General features: G+C 37.9%; 2 protein-coding genes across 2 annotated transcripts in view; one reads left to right on the top strand and one right to left on the bottom strand.

Annotated features, from left to right (window-relative positions):
- The window catches only part of LOC126198198 (nitric oxide synthase, salivary gland), a 730,749-nt gene that overhangs the window by 674,675 nt on the left and 37,075 nt on the right, over positions 1–18,999 (top strand). Inside the window, exons 15-18 of the mRNA XM_049934702.1 lie at positions 13,716–13,890; positions 13,994–14,123; positions 14,256–14,334; positions 16,821–17,002. Of these exons, the coding sequence (XP_049790659.1) occupies positions 13,716–13,890; positions 13,994–14,123; positions 14,256–14,334; positions 16,821–17,002 (566 nt within the window). The remainder of the gene's footprint in view (positions 1–13,715; positions 13,891–13,993; positions 14,124–14,255; positions 14,335–16,820; positions 17,003–18,999) is intronic.
- Positions 1,395–2,924, bottom strand: LOC126198214 (methionine aminopeptidase 2-like). The gene is made up of 2 exons (XM_049934703.1): positions 2,696–2,924; positions 1,395–2,620 (listed from the first exon to the last, which is right to left on the bottom strand). Exons 1-2 carry the CDS (start codon positions 2,922–2,924, stop codon positions 1,395–1,397), a joined length of 1,455 nt encoding a protein of 484 aa, XP_049790660.1.

Raw genomic sequence — 18,999 nt, 5'->3', positions numbered from 1 at the left:
TTGACAGAAAACTGCAAAAACAGACTGTTTTGCGCTTTCTGAGCTCTGTACGTGTTTTTTAATGTCCCCAGTTCAGTTTAAAAACCGGGCTGGTTACAGAATGTAGCAGTAATGAACTAGCAGTAGGAAAATAACAATTTATACTTTATTACTGCAGTAGCAACTAAAACATTCAATAAATGCCTTGCTAAATGCATGGCTCAAATCTGAGACAAAGTCTGTTCCTGAGTGACCTCACAGCGTTAGCCAATAGCAGTGCAGAATGCTTACTGACATCCTATTGTTACCAGAAACGTAAACGTAATCATCGAACCTTAATTCTGTTCCGACTGGCCAACTGCTGCCTGCGAAGCAGTGCGACGAGCGATCTATGATCGTGGGACATGTGATGAGCACGTCACCAACCCCTCCAGCCGTTATTGCCAGTAGATGAACCCGGATGATGTCTGGACTTCTTTATTCAAACAGCTCTTCATTTAGAATCACGAGGCTGAGTGGAGCCCGTACAAGACCTCTCTGCCTCAGCAAAAATCCGAGGAGATCCTGGGGGTCGAACTTGGTCTTTCCGCACTGACGACAGCGACGCTAACAATTTATTTTTCCTTCAGAGACATTCAGTAACAGAAGTTTATATCCACACAAAACATTAATACGTTTCATATCACAAATTTTATCTACTTTGAAGTGTGCTGCTGACCACGTCATTCAAACCTCTCCAATCCGACTTTGCCAACTTTCTCAACTTTCTTCATGTTATGGGGCATACTGCTTTTACAGAAACACTGCCCTTGTACAACTAGTAAACCGTAACGGTGATGTGCGTTATCTGTAAATCCACTATTTTCGATGAATAAAGCAAAAAAAAAAAATACATTTTCGCAGAAACTGATACATGGAATTATTAATGTGTGGGGTCAGAATCAAAGCGTTTCATCCTTTTTGTCTTTTGCTCGTTTTAGTTTTTTAAAAAAAGGCTGAATTCTTACTTGATAGTTACGCTCTATCTTAAACTTTTGTTACGTTATAAATTCAAAAATAAATTAGCCATCACGTTAAGGAAGACACAATAAAATTAACTATCAAATTCATTAAAAATTTGAACAAGAAAGTAGGGCGTTTATACAATAAACACTGGCACTGATTTGTTTCATGTGTCAATAAATGATACATTTTATCAACGTTCAGAATATGGAGGTCAATACCTATTACTGGACATTTCACAAAGCAAGTATGTAATGTGTGTTTCAAAGTCTTCTACATACCTTTGTATGGACAATCGTATTCGGTTTTTACTCAGGAAGCTGCTTTTCGTAACAAAATATTCAACACTGTGTATCAAACAAGTAAAGCAAAGAAACTGTTCCAAAAAAAGAGAAAAATACTGCAGCAAGAATTCAATAATCACTACCCCGGCTTACTACTTCTTTGCACGTTGGACGCAACAGAATTGTATGCTCAAACTGTGCAGTGTATGATCCTTTAACGTCACAAAGTGGTGGATATGCATTAACTATGTGTTTGTCCTTCAGATCCTTCAAAGCCATATGGTATTTAGTACAACCAACTCTTTCTAACCAGCGACGGCAAAATGCTAGTGTGCTAAAATGCTTGTTTATTGTATTCAGTAATGACTGTGAGGATTGCAACCGTAAGTGACCGGGTGATGCATCAAAATTCTTCATGTAATGAGAAACTTCCATATCTGCATGGACCTGACCACGACCAGTAGAGCCAAATGTCTCTATTGCATACACTTCATTTTCTTCCATTAGTGTAGCGTCACCACCTTTTACTATAGGCACTGTTTTTCCAGCATGAATTCTGTACTGTGATATGGAGTGGCCGTTAAGATTGCAAATCGATTTTACTGGATATGTTTTACCATCAATTTCTACCTCATAAGACTCCATAACTTCTTGGATCTCAGCACCAACATCACAAAGTGGAACATCAATACCGGCACACCTTATTCCAGTATTTGTTGCTTCTCGTACTGCTTCAACAAGTTTATCATATTTTGGATTGTAAGTCAATGTGAACGCACAGTCTATTATTCGACCATTAATGTGAGTTCCAAAATCTATCTTTGTAACATCGTCATATAACAAAACAGTAGAATCACCGCTGTTTGGCGTATAATGAGCTGCACAATGATTGCGAGAACATCCAGTAGGGAAGGCCAGACCTGCCTTCAAACCGTTCTCCTTAATTAATCTGCGAGCTACTGATTCAAGTTCCTCACAAATCTGTATCATAGTCATGCCAGGTTTCACCCATCGCCGAATGTATTCTCTAGTCTGTCGATGAGCTTCTGCAGCTATTCTAAACTCATTATAAATGTCAACGTTCATGCGGTCAATTGCTTTCTGTTCTTCTGAAGTGACACGTTGCCTAGCAGTACGATAGTTACCTATAACGGGATAATCCATACATTGTCCTACGGGATAGCAACCATTTGGGAAAAGATCTACAATAGGTATGGATGGTGGGTCCGTCTGCTTTATTTGCTCTTCCTTCTTGCCATTGTCCTTGCCTTTTTCCTTTGTTGCAACACTTCTTTTCTTCTTCTTTTTCTTCTTGTTGCCATCCTTAGCATCATCTTCACAGCTAGTATGTGCCACTACATTGTTTCTCTGTGCAGCTGCTCCAGAAACATCTCCAGCTGGTATGTCAATAAATCCACTAACGCTCATACCCCTCAAACGTTGTTCTATTTTGTCCTCATCTTGTCTCTGGGTATAGCCTTGTGTGGCGTCTGTAGTAGCTGCTGCAGCCTCTTCTTTTCTCTTCTTCTTTTTTCTTCTCTTCTTTTTCGAGGAATCTGCTGTTCCTTCTTCCGCCTCTCCATCGTCTACTTCGTGAGCGAACTCTTTATCAGACAATTTTTCTTCCGATTTCTCAACATTAGCCATTACAGCTGCCATTTTTCACCAGAAATACTATGTACAGCGTTGTATGTAGTTACGTTTCTGTTCTACAAAAACTAACCAATTTAATAAAGAAACAATATCTTCCTTGCTAACCGAAATTCCACCTATACATTGTATTGATCCACAGCACAAACATATTCGATCTCAACATCAAAGTGTGATATCTTTCATTGTAGTCCGACTAGTTACGACGCCAGTGTTTCCCAACCATTCGGGTCGGAAGGGGTGTGCTATCATAACAACTAGTTCGTATAGTATTGTTTGCTGGCTTCGGCAAATCACAACTATACTGTTACCAAAGTCTAAAATTTCGATGTGAGGATCGGGGGCCTATTACAGAAGGGCCCTCAGTATCAAACAATGTTCGTGTTTACAGCATTATTTCCGAAGCTGTTGGCAGCTCTGTTCATTGCCTGTGTCTTGCACATATTAGCAGACTAACATTTGTAAGGATCTACATACACAAAAAGCACTGCATCTTCGTGAGCAGTGCGGAATGCAGGTGAAGATAGGTAAGTATGAAAGCGTTTATATCCTTGCTCACTGTATCTGTTTCGCTTTGATTAATGTATTGCGTCAAGAAACTACAAGTACGGTACTGGAAACCAAAGATCGTTTCGTAAACTGATTCTACGTTACTTACCTCTCTCTTCCCTCCCATTTTGCGTTTATTTGTCAGCAGTAATTTAGTTTTCTTTCATGCCATTGTTGTTACTGTTTATAACAGCATCAGATTCGATGGATCTATGTTGTAATTTACTGAACATGTTATTGCGTTCGGCTTTTTTAATAATTTTAGAAACTTGTAAGCTTTTTTAAAAAAAGAAGAAAAAACCTCCCCTACTTTTACCAATAGTGGCGGTGCTCATTATGAAGCAGGAAGTGAAAACCTCCGCAGTTTGTTTCGTAACTGTTTTATGTACGCTATCGTACTTCGTGCAGCTGTAGCACAACAAACCGTACCGTACCGACAACCGCGGTTTGGAGAGTTCTGTAATGCCGTGTGCCACCGAAATTGACTAATTTCGTATCGTGCAAGCATATATTACGAAAACCACCAAATTCTGCATTTTAGCGACATGCGTTGAAATCAAGATCCCGGCTGCTCGATTTGTTTCTGGCAGCCAGAGCACACGACACGTGATAGTAAACCAACAGTAACAACCCCGGCACATGATCGAACTTTTCTGCCATTTCGTTATTTTGTGTCCGTGAATTTGTCAAATAAGTTCGTAATACATGTACCAACAAAGTACCCGTATGTCAGTTTATTGACTCACCTGAAGTAGACGCCGTTCGTCTCGCGAAGTAATTTGACGAAGCATTTCTTGCAATGGCTTTGACACTGTGTGCAAAGAAGATAAAGAAAACAAGATGGTGGTCAAGAAAATGGTGGAAACTGAGAGAGAGAAATATACTCATGAAAATTTGCTAAAGGAAATATTCCACCCAGAACCTTTTGATTACGTTAACCTCCTCAGAGAGCAAAAGCTTGTGCTGCCCTACTTAGTCCTCTTAACGGCAGCGCATTAAAATATCAATATATATATTATTGGTCTGCGTGCAAATTATTTCTGCGTAATATTTGCCTGGGAAAGACGCGCAGCACCATCATTTTGGTAACTAACAGTGCTGTTTTGTTGTTATCCTTAATCATAGTTTCCATTGTTGTGGAAACCCGCGATATACGAAGATAATTGTAATAAAACTCATTTTCTGCAATCATGCGCGGCGAGACATCAGCACAAACAAAATCTTCCATTTTACCAAATGTGCTGTTAGTTAAAATTTCTCTCAAACACGCTCCATGCATGATAAACACATCAAACGGCACTGTTCATGGTCACATACATTATGTAGGCTACCTAGTAAACTTTCACAAATTGTTCGATCATGTGTGAGGGCATTAAATAATTTTTACAAGCAACAAAATAAATATTGCCGCCTGTTTCACTCCCAACAATTTAAACAGTAGTTAAAGATTCCTGCTTATCTACACCCTCATAAATAGCAACGTACCGTACTCGGAGAAAAGAGAAATTATTTGAGACAAGCAAGAATACAATTGTTATCTATAATTTGCTGACGAGGTCACTTTTCGTATGCTGTGATTGACTCCTCTCCTCCTTCTCCTTCTCCTTCCTGGAATGGATCTGCTTATGCAGGCTGGTGACATAGCCTCTTCCAGTCTTCACATTTCTCACACATTCCATCGTTCGGCATATTGTCTCATTGTAGCCCTCTTCAGTTGACATATCATCCTTCACGTGGTCCCTCCCATTTTGTTCGTGGTCATCCAATTGATCTTCTTCGAGATTGTGTCCATTACAGAACTATTCTTGGAAGTCTTTCTTGCCCCATTCTTTTAACGTTACCGAACCATTTAAGCCAATTCCCCCCCCCCCCCTGATCTTCTTCGAGATTGTGTCCATTACAGAACTATTCTTGGAAGTCTTTCTTGCCCCATTCTTTTAACGTTACCGAACCATTTAAGCCAATTCCCCCCCCCCCCCCATAGGTTCTTCTAGAGGACTGATCGGAAGTGTGCTGCATATTGTTTCACTCCTTATCCTGTCCCTAATCATCTTACCAAGGATCCCTCGGAGAAAGCGCATTTCTGTCACTTATAGCCTGCTCAGATCTTTCTTTGTTCGAGTAGATGGTAGATGTCCACCATTATCTTTGCTTTGGTAGATATTTTCTAATTCCTAATTGTGTCCAATACACTATATAAAGTTTTGAGCAATTCTCTATCCTCTCAAAAATTTCATCTTTGATGATTCCTTTATTGGTTAGCGTGCTTTCCAGATATCTGAAGCACCTTCTTAGTGCTTCATCATAGATTGGCAGCTTTGAAAATACTTGCCATAACAGATAACTTATAAAGTCAGATATTATTGTCATCATACAAACACCATTCATCATTCTCAGTAGTTTTCTGCATCTCATTTTCACTCACTATTTTTCAGTGTTTCTAAACATGTAATTCATCACCAAACCTCCCCTTAAGAATGTTCTCCCACATCCCGGAGTGAGATAGTTAATGAATGTTAAGTGATAAGCGTCTCTCTGAACTGGATCTCCTCAGTGTGCGCCACATAGTCTAAAGATAAGACTGCCCCACAAATTCTTGGCATGTGCTTCAAAACTATACTTGCTTAAACACCAGAGGCAAATGGAAAGTGTGGTAGCCTACGCAAAATGATAATCATCATTGTCATGGTCCTTCTGTAAGCTGTTTATGTGTGTAGTGCTACAACATGGAAAAATGTATCTGTAGTGTGTCCCTTAGTGATTGGTGTTGAGAAGTAAATCAACAACATAGCACTAGCTTTTTACATTATTAAATAACATCAATGCAAGTACATATAAATAAAATAGTATTGTATTGGTGTACAAGTTTGTAGCATTTTCCCATAAGTTTAATAAACAAAACAGATACACTTAACAGAGACTTTAGTCATTAATAATATAATCTCCTACGCTATTTATAATATCTATCAATGCTGGGGTAACTTTTCAATTCTGCAGCTGTAGGAATCACATGGTTTTGAGGTGAACTCATTGAGCCATGTTTGGAGTGCATTTTCATGAGGAAGGGAAGCTCCGTAAAGATTGTTCCATAGAGAGCAAAAAGGGTGAAGCTCTGAGGGTAGTGTGGGTGCACAATGACTTTCCAACCAAACTCCTGTTTATAGTTTTTTGTCAGTCAAGCAGAACGCGGAGAGGCATTATCGTGGAATAGCATCACTTTATGCCATGTTCCTGGTCATTGTTCTTAGATTACATCTCCAAACAGTCTCATTTGTTGACAACAAAGGTCAGCAGTGAAGTTACACTGTGGGGAATTAATTCACAGTACACCACACAGTCACCATTCCACTAGATGCATAACCTTATCTTTGTGGATGTGCACAGGTCTGCGTACGGTCAGTTGCTGCTTTTTTTGGCCTTAACCATTCCTTTCTGTGCCTTATGTTAGCTGAAAGAAACCATTCTTATCACCATTAATGTTAGAGGAGAAGAATGACTGGGGTTGTTCACGAGCCAGTTGTAGACAAACAAGCACAAATCCATACACCCAATTTTAGAACCTTCCCCTTCCCATGCAAATGCCACACATTTGCCAGTTATTGCATTATGGATTAACAATCTTCATCAAATCCTGAAGAGTGTGTGCGTGTGTGTGTTTTCTTAAACTGTAATGCCACATGACTTCTAGCATCATCTTATAAAATTGATCTACAGATGAATAAAACTACTATTACAAAATTGTTGGGGCTTTTGTGGCAACTTGTTAAGTATTGGCTGTTCATCAGCATAAGTGGCTGACATTTGTGACAGTACCTACCAGCATTGTTCATTAAACCCTCGGAGACTCATTGATCAAAGTCTTGTAGAACAGCTTTAAATTGATTTCTTGGAATTGTGCTAATGATATACATTACACAAATTTTCAAGTAATGTCGCTTTTTCAGCATTTATTATCTCTATAGATGTTTGGATGATGAGATTCAGTTTCACATCACGTTTTATGCAAGTAGGTCACTGACATACTCGTCAGTATGTCAGTGACAGAACAATCAAGTAAAATGCTAACAAATACAATTTTCACAGAACACAGCAGGTGTGTGCCATTGAAACATTGCACTCCTACAAGTTATTCAGGAAATCAAAGAAATTTATAAATATCTAGAGAGTAATAACTGTAATGCTGTTTCAAAATACTATTAACCCACAAATATAGTCACCGAAAGAAATTCATAATCATACACTTCACTGAAGTTGACATATTTAGTCACACAGATGCATTAAGTGAACATCAGTGGTGGCAGACTTCTTTACAGTGTTGCGAGTGCAGACTTTCATGACTATTACGTCTCTGTTGCTGGACATAGATGTTGCTCATTTACTAACTCGCCTAGGACTGACTGTTTTGGGGCGGGGGTTGTCTTACAAAGACTGGTGTAAAAAATGTTATTTATGAAACTACATAATATTTTGAAAAAGGGCTAGATTAGATTTTACTAATTAGGTTGAGCTGTATGTTATGATAATAATTTTGTTGGTGGTTTAGGAAAATACAAAAGATCACAGAACTGTGTTATGCATTCAGATTGTGAATAACCCATTCACAAGTACAGCTGCCATATTTAGATTTACAGTCATTGATGCAAGTTCTTAATTAAAGATGTCATCTGATTTCGAAAACTAGAACGGTTGAAGTATAAATGAACCTAGCAGGCATAACAGTGCAGGTACCTAAAGTAGTTTTAGGTGTATCTGAACTTTGATTACAGTTGTCTGTTTAAGTTAATTAGTTTCAGGGAACCAAAGTATGTTTCTTAAAAATTGAGATGGCAGCCTTTTCAGTGAGGGGTGTCTATAAATACATATTAGCTACAAAATTTTCAAAGTCTTGCTGTAATAATAATTTCAATTCTCGATATATCGTAAATAACATGGTTTTTAATGAAACTAGTGGGACTGTAGGACTCAACATATCTATAACAATTGTTTGCATAATACATTGCAATGATGCCAAGTGTGTTTAATTTTTGACATTTTTATGCTTAGACCATGTATGTATTACCTCTAGCTAGTATAAATATTTAAAATTGACTAAGAAAAAGAAAAAATTAATTATTGACAGGAGTTCAGTCATATCAGATGGAGTGGTCCCAACTTGCTATTTTATACATCATCAAAGATTCTCCCTCAACTGCTGATGGTAGACTGGAGTTGAGCCTGCGTCTTGAGATTATATGTAGTTATTGTGTCAATGTTTGAGCGATTTTCCCTGATAATTACCTCTGCATTTCTTCCCTTACTCCCTGAAATGATTGTTTACTTCAGCATGGGTGTCCAGGATCCATCCACCTCCTTCTTGTTCGAATTATTGCCGTGTTTGTGGATTTATGTGTTCCCTGAACAGGTAGCTGTGGTATCTCTTGGCCACAGCGAGAACTGCTGTGTCAATGACTTTTATTATGTGTTCTGTCTTGCACAGCACTTGCTTTATCATGACTGATAGAGCAACTTGCAATACTGTTTACGTTCAGTGATCATAGTGTTGATGGATTGCCCCATCATTCCAGCATAGACCTTCCCACATGAGCATGGCGTGTGGTATATTACTAACATTGTGAGTGAAACCCTATTGTCCTTTGCCAACCTAAGACAATATGTGCTCTTCTTGATCTGCTTGTAAATAGTCTTTATTCTGTGGTTACGCAATATACGGTTGATTCTCTCCATTTCCTGGGGAAGTATGGCAGAAGTATCGAAACTGCAGTTGTTGCACTGTATGACTTTGCTGAGTGTTAGGTTTTATGATATTACTATGCAATTGTTGTTGAGATGATGACTTGACAGTTTGTGCACGTATTGATCAGTGTGTATCAGTTCTCACCCTCTCTTATCACCAGCACATCTAAAAAGGATAGGTGTTGATCCTTTTCTACCTAGACAGTATATTTTATGTTGCCACGGAGACTGTTCAGATGTCTTACGAAGTTGACAAGCTGTTCCTCACATGACATTGATGTATGGGCATCAGACCTTAGGTTTACAAAATGCCCACAGTGCATCATTTTTATGGTAAGTGACACATCACAAGAAGAACTTTCAAGTATGGGCTTTCTATCATACACCCCCAGAGTGATGGATAGAATCAGCTGTACATTGTGCAAACACAGTGTAAAGGCTGTTTACAAACTGACCAAGAAGATCAAAGAGTGTCTCAGATTGGCAAACGGCCAAAAAGACCCACTCACAATGTTGGTAATATACTGCATACAATGAACATGTGGAAGAGTCTAATTCAAATGACTGGGTGATCCACCAACAATTGTTTGTGACATAGCATGTGCTGTATGAGAGGGACCACATAATAAAATTTGTTGACATGTAGGATCTCGCCGTGGAGAAGAGCTATGACATCCAAGGGCATAAAATTTGGCAAACACGGTTATAGTTTCAACAAGAAGGATGAAAGCCCCAAATTAAGCAGATCCTGGAGTCCCATGCTACAGCAATTGATTGTTGCAGGTACCAAGGAAAAAAGCACAATGGTAACGGTCAGGGAAAAACCCTTACACATTGATGTGACAGGTACTATAATCTGTGGCTGTGGCCTCAACTCCAGTACACCACCAGCCATGGATGGTGAACCTGAGGCAATGCCAGCTACTTTTGCTGCTGAAACATCAGGGAGATGGTTAAACAGATGTCAGATAAACATTCAAAGACAGAAGCTAACAGGCAGTAAGTCAAAATTACACTGCCAGAAAAAAAAAAAAAAAATTAGTAAACCTGGAAAGATATTGTCAATTTTGATCCAATGATGGCATGTGCCACCTGGGGGATAGTAGATGTACTGATAATGGTTTCAATGTCATCAGCCAAAAGATAGCATAGTGGCATAGATACCAGAGCATCATCTGTATCTACCCTTTAATAGGGAATGTTCACAGCCAGAAGGCTCAGTGTGGTGTAAATGTGTGAAGCAAGCAGGCAACCATGCCACAAAGGCACACTTGTGCTTCCTACAACCAAGTGAGCGAGTTTGAAAGGGGTCAAATTGTGGCCCTCTGAGTGATGGCATGGTCCTTTCGGAGAATTGCCACACACGTTGGATGAGCTGGTATCAGTTGTCACGTCAACGTTCTCACACCCATAGACAAGGTTGTGGAAATACACAGCACAGACCGCCACCAGGGTTTTCATATTGTAAGGGCAGCAGTGGCAGATCGTAGAGCTACCGCAGCACATATAACAGGGCTTGTGAGTCCAGGCGTGTCAACATGACCTATTGTGAACTGGTTATTATCAGTGGGGCTACGGCGAAGCACACCTGTAGCCCGTCTTCCACTTGTGCCACAGCATTGACATACACTACTTAACTGGTGCCGTCGGAGGATCAATTGGAAGACGGAATGGTGCGTCATGGTCTCCACTGGTGAAAGCAGATTATGTCTGCACGCGAACAGTGGTCATTTGCACGTGCAGTGTAGGCCTGTAGAGTGCTGTCTCATAGAGTTCATTCATCCAAGACACACTGACCCCACCGTAGGCCTTATATCTGGGATGCGATAAGCCGTAACTCTCGTTCACACTTGGTGTTTCTTGAGGGGACGTGACCAGGATTCGGTGCATGCAGAATGTTCTTAGATTCTTCCTTTTCTGTCCATGCAACAAGAAGGTGATGCGTTTTCCAACAGTACCGTGCTCGCCCACACATTGCCCACGAAACTCCATGTGCTTTGCAAGATGTGCAGCAATTTCCCTGGCCAGTACAATCTCTGGAGTTATTTCCAAATGAGAACAGGTGTGATATGATGGGACGAGAAGTGACTCATATGACCTGTCAACCAGCAGTTCTCGACCCGTCAACCAGCAGTTCTTGCAGAACTACATGAATAAGTCAAGCAGGCATGGAATAACATGCCCCAGGGCAGTATTCACCCCCTGCTCGATCGACTGGATATCAGAGCCAGCGTTTACATTGCTGCCCATGGAGGCTACACCATGTACTAATACGGGTGTTTCAGCATGGGTTGATACCTAATACCTCAGAACTGCTTGTGCTATTGATCTGTAAATGTAATCATTTCATGTACTCGATATGCACTGTCGCAAGTATAAATCTTAAGTGAATTGGAGCCCTCTAAAAGGGTGTACTACTTTTTTCTTCTGGCAGTGTATTTACTACCACCACCGTCCGCCCCCGGTAGCTGATTGGTCAGCGTGACGGACTGTCAATCCTAAGGGCCCGGGTTCGATTCCCGGCTGGGTCGGAGATTTTCTCCGCTCAGGGACTGGGTGTTGTGTCGTCCTAATCATCATCATTTCATCCCAATCGACGCGCAAGTCGCTGAAGTGGTGTCAAATCAAAAGACTTGCACCAGGCGAGCTGTCTACCCGACGGGAGGCCCTTGTCACACGCCATTATTATTATTACTATCACCACCACCGACACCACCGTTATTGCTATTACTACTACTAATGATTCATTGGAAAATTGAATTATATTTAATATCACATTAACAAAGCACTGTAAGTTCCTTGTTATTGCTCTGTGGTCTTGATGCGCACAGATGTGCCCATGTCTTTCTTGTAAATAAGTGAGTCTGTTAGACATCCTGGTGTTGGCCCTCTTTGAACACATTCTCTTTGTGGATTTCATTACTTAACCCTAGACCTTTGAATATGAAGTCTGGCACTGAACCACCAAGCCACACCAAAAATACATATTGCTCTGGAAAATCAGTGATAATGTCAAAAGTAACAGCAAATAAGTGTGCTGTGAAGACGTTGATGTAAACAGGCAACAGAGGAGGAAAATGCTACCGCTTACTGAAGTGAAACAAGTGTGTTGCTGAAGGAATGCATTTTAGTAATTTGAGTAAACAGTAACTGGCAAATAAAGATTTTTCTGGCGTCGTTTATAAAAAAGTTTAGTTACAACTTTTTGTTAATAAACATGCATAATTACACCCACCCCATCATTTCACAATTTTATTATAAGCTATGGCATGAGAAATATAATATCAGTTATCATCAGTGAAAGTGCGTATCTAATGTGTATAAGAACTGAGATTCTCTCATTGTAGGAACACTTTAAAACCTCAAACCACATTTATACACATTTTGTAACATGTGGGGAACTGAACTCTTACAGCTACGTTGCATACCTCAGGTAAAGTCACATTTTCATCAAAATACACAAAATAAATGGAATTGGTCACTGACCTCATTGTGTGTGTCACTCTTGTTCCTTCATGAATTTGTTAATTGAAAACAGCAGTTCGTTAATTCATAACAAATTTTGTTTTAATGTATAATAGCTGTTTATCTTCAAAAGAAATTAAAAGAGAGCATTTACTTCACAAACCTTTTTTAAGATCTTATCTCAAGACATATGATACTTTTAACAGACCTTGCTTACATGATTGTTTGCATAAGCATATTGATCATTATAGTAGTGCAATCAAGAGTAGATAGTTTTTTAAGCATTTGTCTCAAAGGGCAATTGATAACGCAAGAAACCTTGCTTACTTATAATTATTTGCACAGTTCAGAAAATCTGCTGTTAGTGGGAAGGATCCACTTCCAACAGTCTTTAGTTGTTCCGATCAGTGACTCAGCATCTCCACTATATAGTGAGTAGCAACTATCATTTTCATAATATTGATAAGTAATTTAATCTTTGATTTTATACTTGTATAAAATATTACGTTAAAGATCATAGGAATTGCAAAGCTGACAGTCATAACCATAAAAAATAATATAATCATCACAACGAACACCAATGTAGCAACATTGAGACTACAGGTTAGTTAAATGTTTGTAGATTTTTCTGATTAATGTGATTTTTGTTAAACTGTGAATGGAAAAAGAAGCAAACACTATAATTTATCTAAGATAACGAGAGAGAGAGAGAGAAGCAGGGCAAAGTATCTAGAAGTACCAAACTAGTCAGTGAAGTCTTGCAGTTTAAAATGAATTTTTCAGATTACAATTTTCATGGAAACGTGTTGATTGAGCTCGTTTTTCATCATACAACTACATGAGCCATTTGATGGCAAATTTATTCTGACAAACACAAACTCCATTTTAGTTTACATACAAGAAAAACAATAGCTATCTGGTTAACTATTTTTCTTTATTCCCTAGGTATATGTTTGGTTTATATATGGCCAATTGTATATGTTTCATTATTTTTTTCTGATTTCAAACTATTTGTCTATAAGCAGTTACTAATAATATCTTACATGTTTATAGGTTTGCTGTGTTTGCCTTAGGCTCAAGTGCATATCCAAATTTCTGTGCATTTGGGAAGTATGTTGATAACTTGCTTGGTGAACTTGGAGGAGAACGTCTGCTGAAATTGTCCCATGGAGACGAGCTTTGTGGCCAAGAACAGGCATTCAGAAAATGGGCATCAGATGTTTTCAGTGTAAGTAGATACTATTAATTTCTAATTCATTGTACTGCATGTACATCCTTTTAGACAATAATTTATTTCTTGTATATCTGAGACAAATGTATTTATGTCTCAGCTTGCCTGTGAGACATTCTGTCTTGATGATGATGAAACATTCCTGGAAGCCACACAAGCTTTGAGGGCACCAACTTTATCATCTGCTACAGTGAGATTTGTTGAATCAAAACAAGCAGATTTAGCAAAAGGTCAGGAATGAAATGTGAAATTAATGTTAACTATTTGCTTTTAAATATGGTCACTGATAAAGTAAGAATAGAGAAGTAAACATACCACAAACCCACAAAATGATAGTTTTGCATTGTTCTTTATTATTACAGCACTCTCAAAATGTCACAACAAGAAAGTATCTGGATGTACTCTTGTAAGGAAAATTAATCTTCATGGAAACGATGCCAGGTAAGATCACATGAGAAACAGACATAAAGCTCATTTATATTTATTGCCTTCAGGGCCATGCGAACCATCACATGTGCAGAAAAAGAAACTGAACAGACTGCAGTACATGCCCATTGTTGCTAAATATTAGGATTTAGATAAATATAAAAAGATAGCATTATATGTTAAGCTTTGCATGGAAGAGGGCAATTTCATGTGAAATTAAAGACTTAAAATTAGTAGTTGTCTTCAGGTTACAAGTGAGGAAATGCCACTGATGTTAATATCAGGAGAGAATATTCCACAAAGTAAGTTGTGAAACAAAAGTGTTCTGCTGCTTTTTAATAGTATATTTAATATTCTGTTGTTAACCAATAACAGACATTAATTATTCTTTTAGTTTAATTTGGACAGTAAAATGTTGAAAATTTCTTTATAATCTGATGACATTTCCTTACTTTCCTTTCTCTTCTATCACACAAGAAGAAAGGCCATTAATTTCTAGATCCTCTGTAAGCTATTGTTATTGACACAAACAAAATTCCAGAATCAAACTTAATTTATTTATGTGTTATATAAAGTATAAATGCAGTAGGCAAATTACAAAGCAAAATCTTTTACAAATTCATTGCAGCATTAATTAAAAGCACAACCTGATTATATACAGTATTGGTAATTTCCCCTCCAGGTACAGAACGAACAAATTCTTGGGCAAATCCAGTCTGGAGCAAGCAATATAAACTATTTGATTATTTTTCCTTGTCACCTTCTTCCAACCTCCTGCTTGAAATTTCTCCAGGTGTTTCAGAGCTATACTTACAGTTGGTTCACTTCCCTCACCTTCCTCCCAACCCATCCACAGGAATGTTAGGTAGGCACTAAATCCACTATAGTTTTTTTCCCAGATAGCAAGTCGTATGTGTTTTAAGTCCTATACTTACGCCTTACACGTCACCTTCCCTACCGCCATTTACACCTGTAGGATTTAAATGTCATCAAGACTGCCACTGTGTTGCCTTGAAGACTAAGGTGATGGATCATTTTGCAAACTTTCATCCCTTACACTGATTTTGTACAAGGATATGTTGCTAAAAAATTAGTTCTTGGAGATTGGTGGATTGTACAACCATAACACTAAATACAAATGTAATTTTCATGTCAATTTTCCTCCTTAGTTATAGTTAGACTGAGAACCTTTAGTCTAGTGCTAAACAAGAAATACAGAAACCCTATAAAAACAGAATATATTAAAAATCTTACTTTATTAGCCACTTCTTCAACAAATCACCTGACCATCTCATTTCATAGATTCAAGATTGCAGCTGTCAGCATGACAAACAGCAATAATAAGGTTAACTGCCATCCATTCATGCTGTACTTTCCTCATACTTATCTTTTGATGAGTGTAACATATGCCACCATTTAACTAAAAATTTTTACTTCAGTAGTAGCCCAAAATGAACAGTCAACAAATACACAACAGAATTTTTTTTTTAAAATGTCATGCTATGCTTCCTTGTCTAAATGTTATTTCATTTAATCTGGGTGTAATTGACGGCTTTGAAGTAAAGTATTTAAAGTGAACTGTTCTTTTCTTCTAGAATTAATCATTAACTAGTAAAATTTTTCTGATATGTTGTTATGTCTCATCATCATATGTATCAGTTGCACAGTACATTACAGCCTCTTATGATTATGTCGTCCATGAATGGAGTCAAAACATTTGGATTTTGAGAAGGTTAAATCATTGGACCATGACATAATAACCCAGAACAGTTTCATAAATTTGACAAAAGTTTGTATTTTACGAATCAGTCATGTAAATATTCAGCATATAGCCATTTATTCACTGGAAAAGTGCATTGCAAACTAGGTGACACAATCCTCATTGTAGAAAGATGATACCAGGATTAACATGACATACATATAGCTAGTTAATAAGTTCTGAAAGATCAGTTTCATAATTTAAATTCTGAGTATTTACAAATTGTGTAACATTTTTATGGAAACCAGGCACCTGAGTATAATTCCACCTGTATTTCAGCATGTACAACTATATTGTGTCATATGCTAGTTTTCATAGGCAACTCAAATCTCCCATATGAAATCTTTTATTATCTCATACATGGCTACTTTAATAAACACCAATGACATTTGCATAATACTGTTAATAAATTCTAGTGCTGTATGTACTTGATCTAGGAGAGAATTTATGGCTGAATTATTTACCATAATTTATGTAATTAATTCGTGTTTAAGTCATTTATGGGAAAATTAATAGGAATAATTACTCTCATTATTCTAGTGGAATCATTGCTTAATCTTTCACCAAACACGAATCTAGACATCAGTGTGGCAAATTAGTGGCTGTTTCTTCTCTGTAATTTTAGTAGACACAGTGTAATGTAAAAAGTATGTCATAGCTGTGTATTAGACTAAAGCTAATGGTAAAATATGTGTGACATGTTTCATTACAACAACTCAGAAACTTTTATTCTTGATTGCAGCCGTGCAACAATGCTTCTCCAGTTAGGATGTGAGCTAGCTTACCAACCAGGAGATCATGTTGGGGTTTTCCCTTGCAATAGGCGTGAGCTTGTTGATGGTATTTTAGCACGCCTTCAGTCTAGTTTTGACCCCGACCAGCCAATTGAACTACAAATGTTGAAGGAGACACATACTTCAAATGGTAAGATTGTCAGTAAACTTCAGTATCCCACATGTATTAACCTTTATATATCTAGAAATTTTTCCATCCACTCTTCCCTCATATATTTATTGTGGTACCACATAGTGCTGTGTGTCTGTTAGAAACAAACATAGATACAATGTGCAGAAGAAACATTAGAAGAATATTTTTGGTGACTAAGATAAGAATGTCAAAGCAGTGCATTGCAAGCAGATATTATTATTATTATTATTATTATTATTATTATTATTATTCATATTTACTTCCCAAAGTAATTTCAATGAATGTTTTCAAACATTAAGAAGTGGATGAAAGTGGCAAGAAATGTCACTGTTTCATGAAGAGGTGTGGAGTCAACTTTGTGCAGATGGCACTTCTAATTTTCTCTAGATTATTCATAGATTCTATTGTTACAGTGCAATTGATTATGGTCTTCATCCTGAATACTGGTTTGAACTCAGCTGTCTATACTACTCTATACTGTGCAGGCATCCTCATCTCTGAATAACTACTGCATCCTACATCCTTCTGAATCTAAATACTGTTGCATCTCTTGGTCTCCTTCTGTGATTTTTAGACCCCACACTTCCCTTCAGTACTAAATTGAAGATCCCCTTGACGTATTACAATGAGTCCTATCAACCGATTCCTTTTTCTAGTCAGGTTGTGCCACAAATTTCTTTTCTCCTCAGTTCTATTCAGTAACCCATTTAACCATCTAATCTTCAGCATTTTCCTGAAGCACAACATTTAAAAAGCTTCTATTTCTTGTCATCTAAACTGTTCACCATCCATGTTTCACTTTGATACATGGCTACACTACATACAAATACTTTGAGAAAATACTTCCTGACACTTAAAATCTATATTTTATGTTAACAAATTTCCCTTCTTCAGAAACACTCTTCTTGCCATTGCCAGTCTACATTTGATGTCGTACTTCATCTATCATCAGTTATTGTGCTGCCCAAATAACAAAACTCATCTACTACTTTAAATCTCGTTTGCCAATCTAATTCCATCAGTGTAACCTGATTTAATTCAAAAACATTCCAGTATCCTTACTTTGCTTTTGTTGGCGCTCGTCTTATATCCTCCTTCGAAGACACAGTCCATTCTGTTCAACTGCTCTTCCAAATCCTTTGCTGTCTCTGAAAGAATTACAATGTCATCAGCAAACCTACTCCAAATTTTTATTTGGTTTCCTTCACAGCTTGCTCAGTGTAAGGATTGAATAACTCTTTCTCACTCCCTTCTCAACCTTGCATCCCTTTCAAGCCCCTCGACACTTATAACTGCCATGTGGTTCTGTACAAGTAGTAAATAGCCCTGTCCTTGTATTTTACCTCTCCTACCTTCAGCATTTCAAGCAGAACATTTCACTCAACATTGTCAAAAGCTTATTATAAGTCTACAAATGTTATAAATGTAGGTTTGCCTTTTGATAACCTATGTTCTAGGAGAAGTTGTAGGGTCATTATCGTATCACGTGTTCCTACATTACTCTGTAACCCAAGCTGATCTTTTCTGAGGTGGGTCTCTCCCTTTTTTTCCATTCTTCTGTAAAGAAATCATGTTAGCGTTTTGCAGCCATGAGTTATTAAATTGATAGTTCAATAATACACAGCTGTCGGCACCTATATTCTTTGAAATTGGAATTATTATATTCTTCTTGAAGTCTGAGAGTATTTCATCTGTCTCATACATCGTACACACCAGATTGAAGAGTTTTGTATTTCAGTGCTCTGTCAAATTCTTCTCGCAGTATAATATCGCCCATCTCATTTCCCTCTGTGTCGTCTTCCATTTCTGTAATATTGCCTTCAGTACATCTCCCTTGTATAGACCCTCTGTATACTCCTCCCACCATTCAGATTTCCCTTCTTTGCTTAGGACTTGTTTTCTGTCTAAGTTCTCAATATTTGCTGTAATAAACTGAATTCCTCTAGCAGATTTTCTTCATACACTGTTAATTATCCCAGTCATCTCATGCCTTG

The sequence above is a fragment of the Schistocerca nitens genome, chromosome 1 (genome assembly GCF_023898315.1).
Source record: "Schistocerca nitens isolate TAMUIC-IGC-003100 chromosome 1, iqSchNite1.1, whole genome shotgun sequence".
NCBI lineage: Eukaryota > Metazoa > Arthropoda > Insecta > Orthoptera > Acrididae > Schistocerca > Schistocerca nitens.
This window is presented reverse-complemented; position numbering and strand designations above follow the sequence as displayed.

Coding starts and splice junctions, on each gene's coding strand:
- LOC126198214 (XM_049934703.1), bottom strand. CDS start 2,924: ATGGCAGCTGTAATGGCTAATGTTGAGAAATCGGAAGAAAAATTGTCT. Junction 2,621..2,695: donor AATAGAACAACGTTTGAGGG/GTATGAGCGTTA, acceptor GAAACAATGTAG/TGGCACATACTAGCTGTGAA.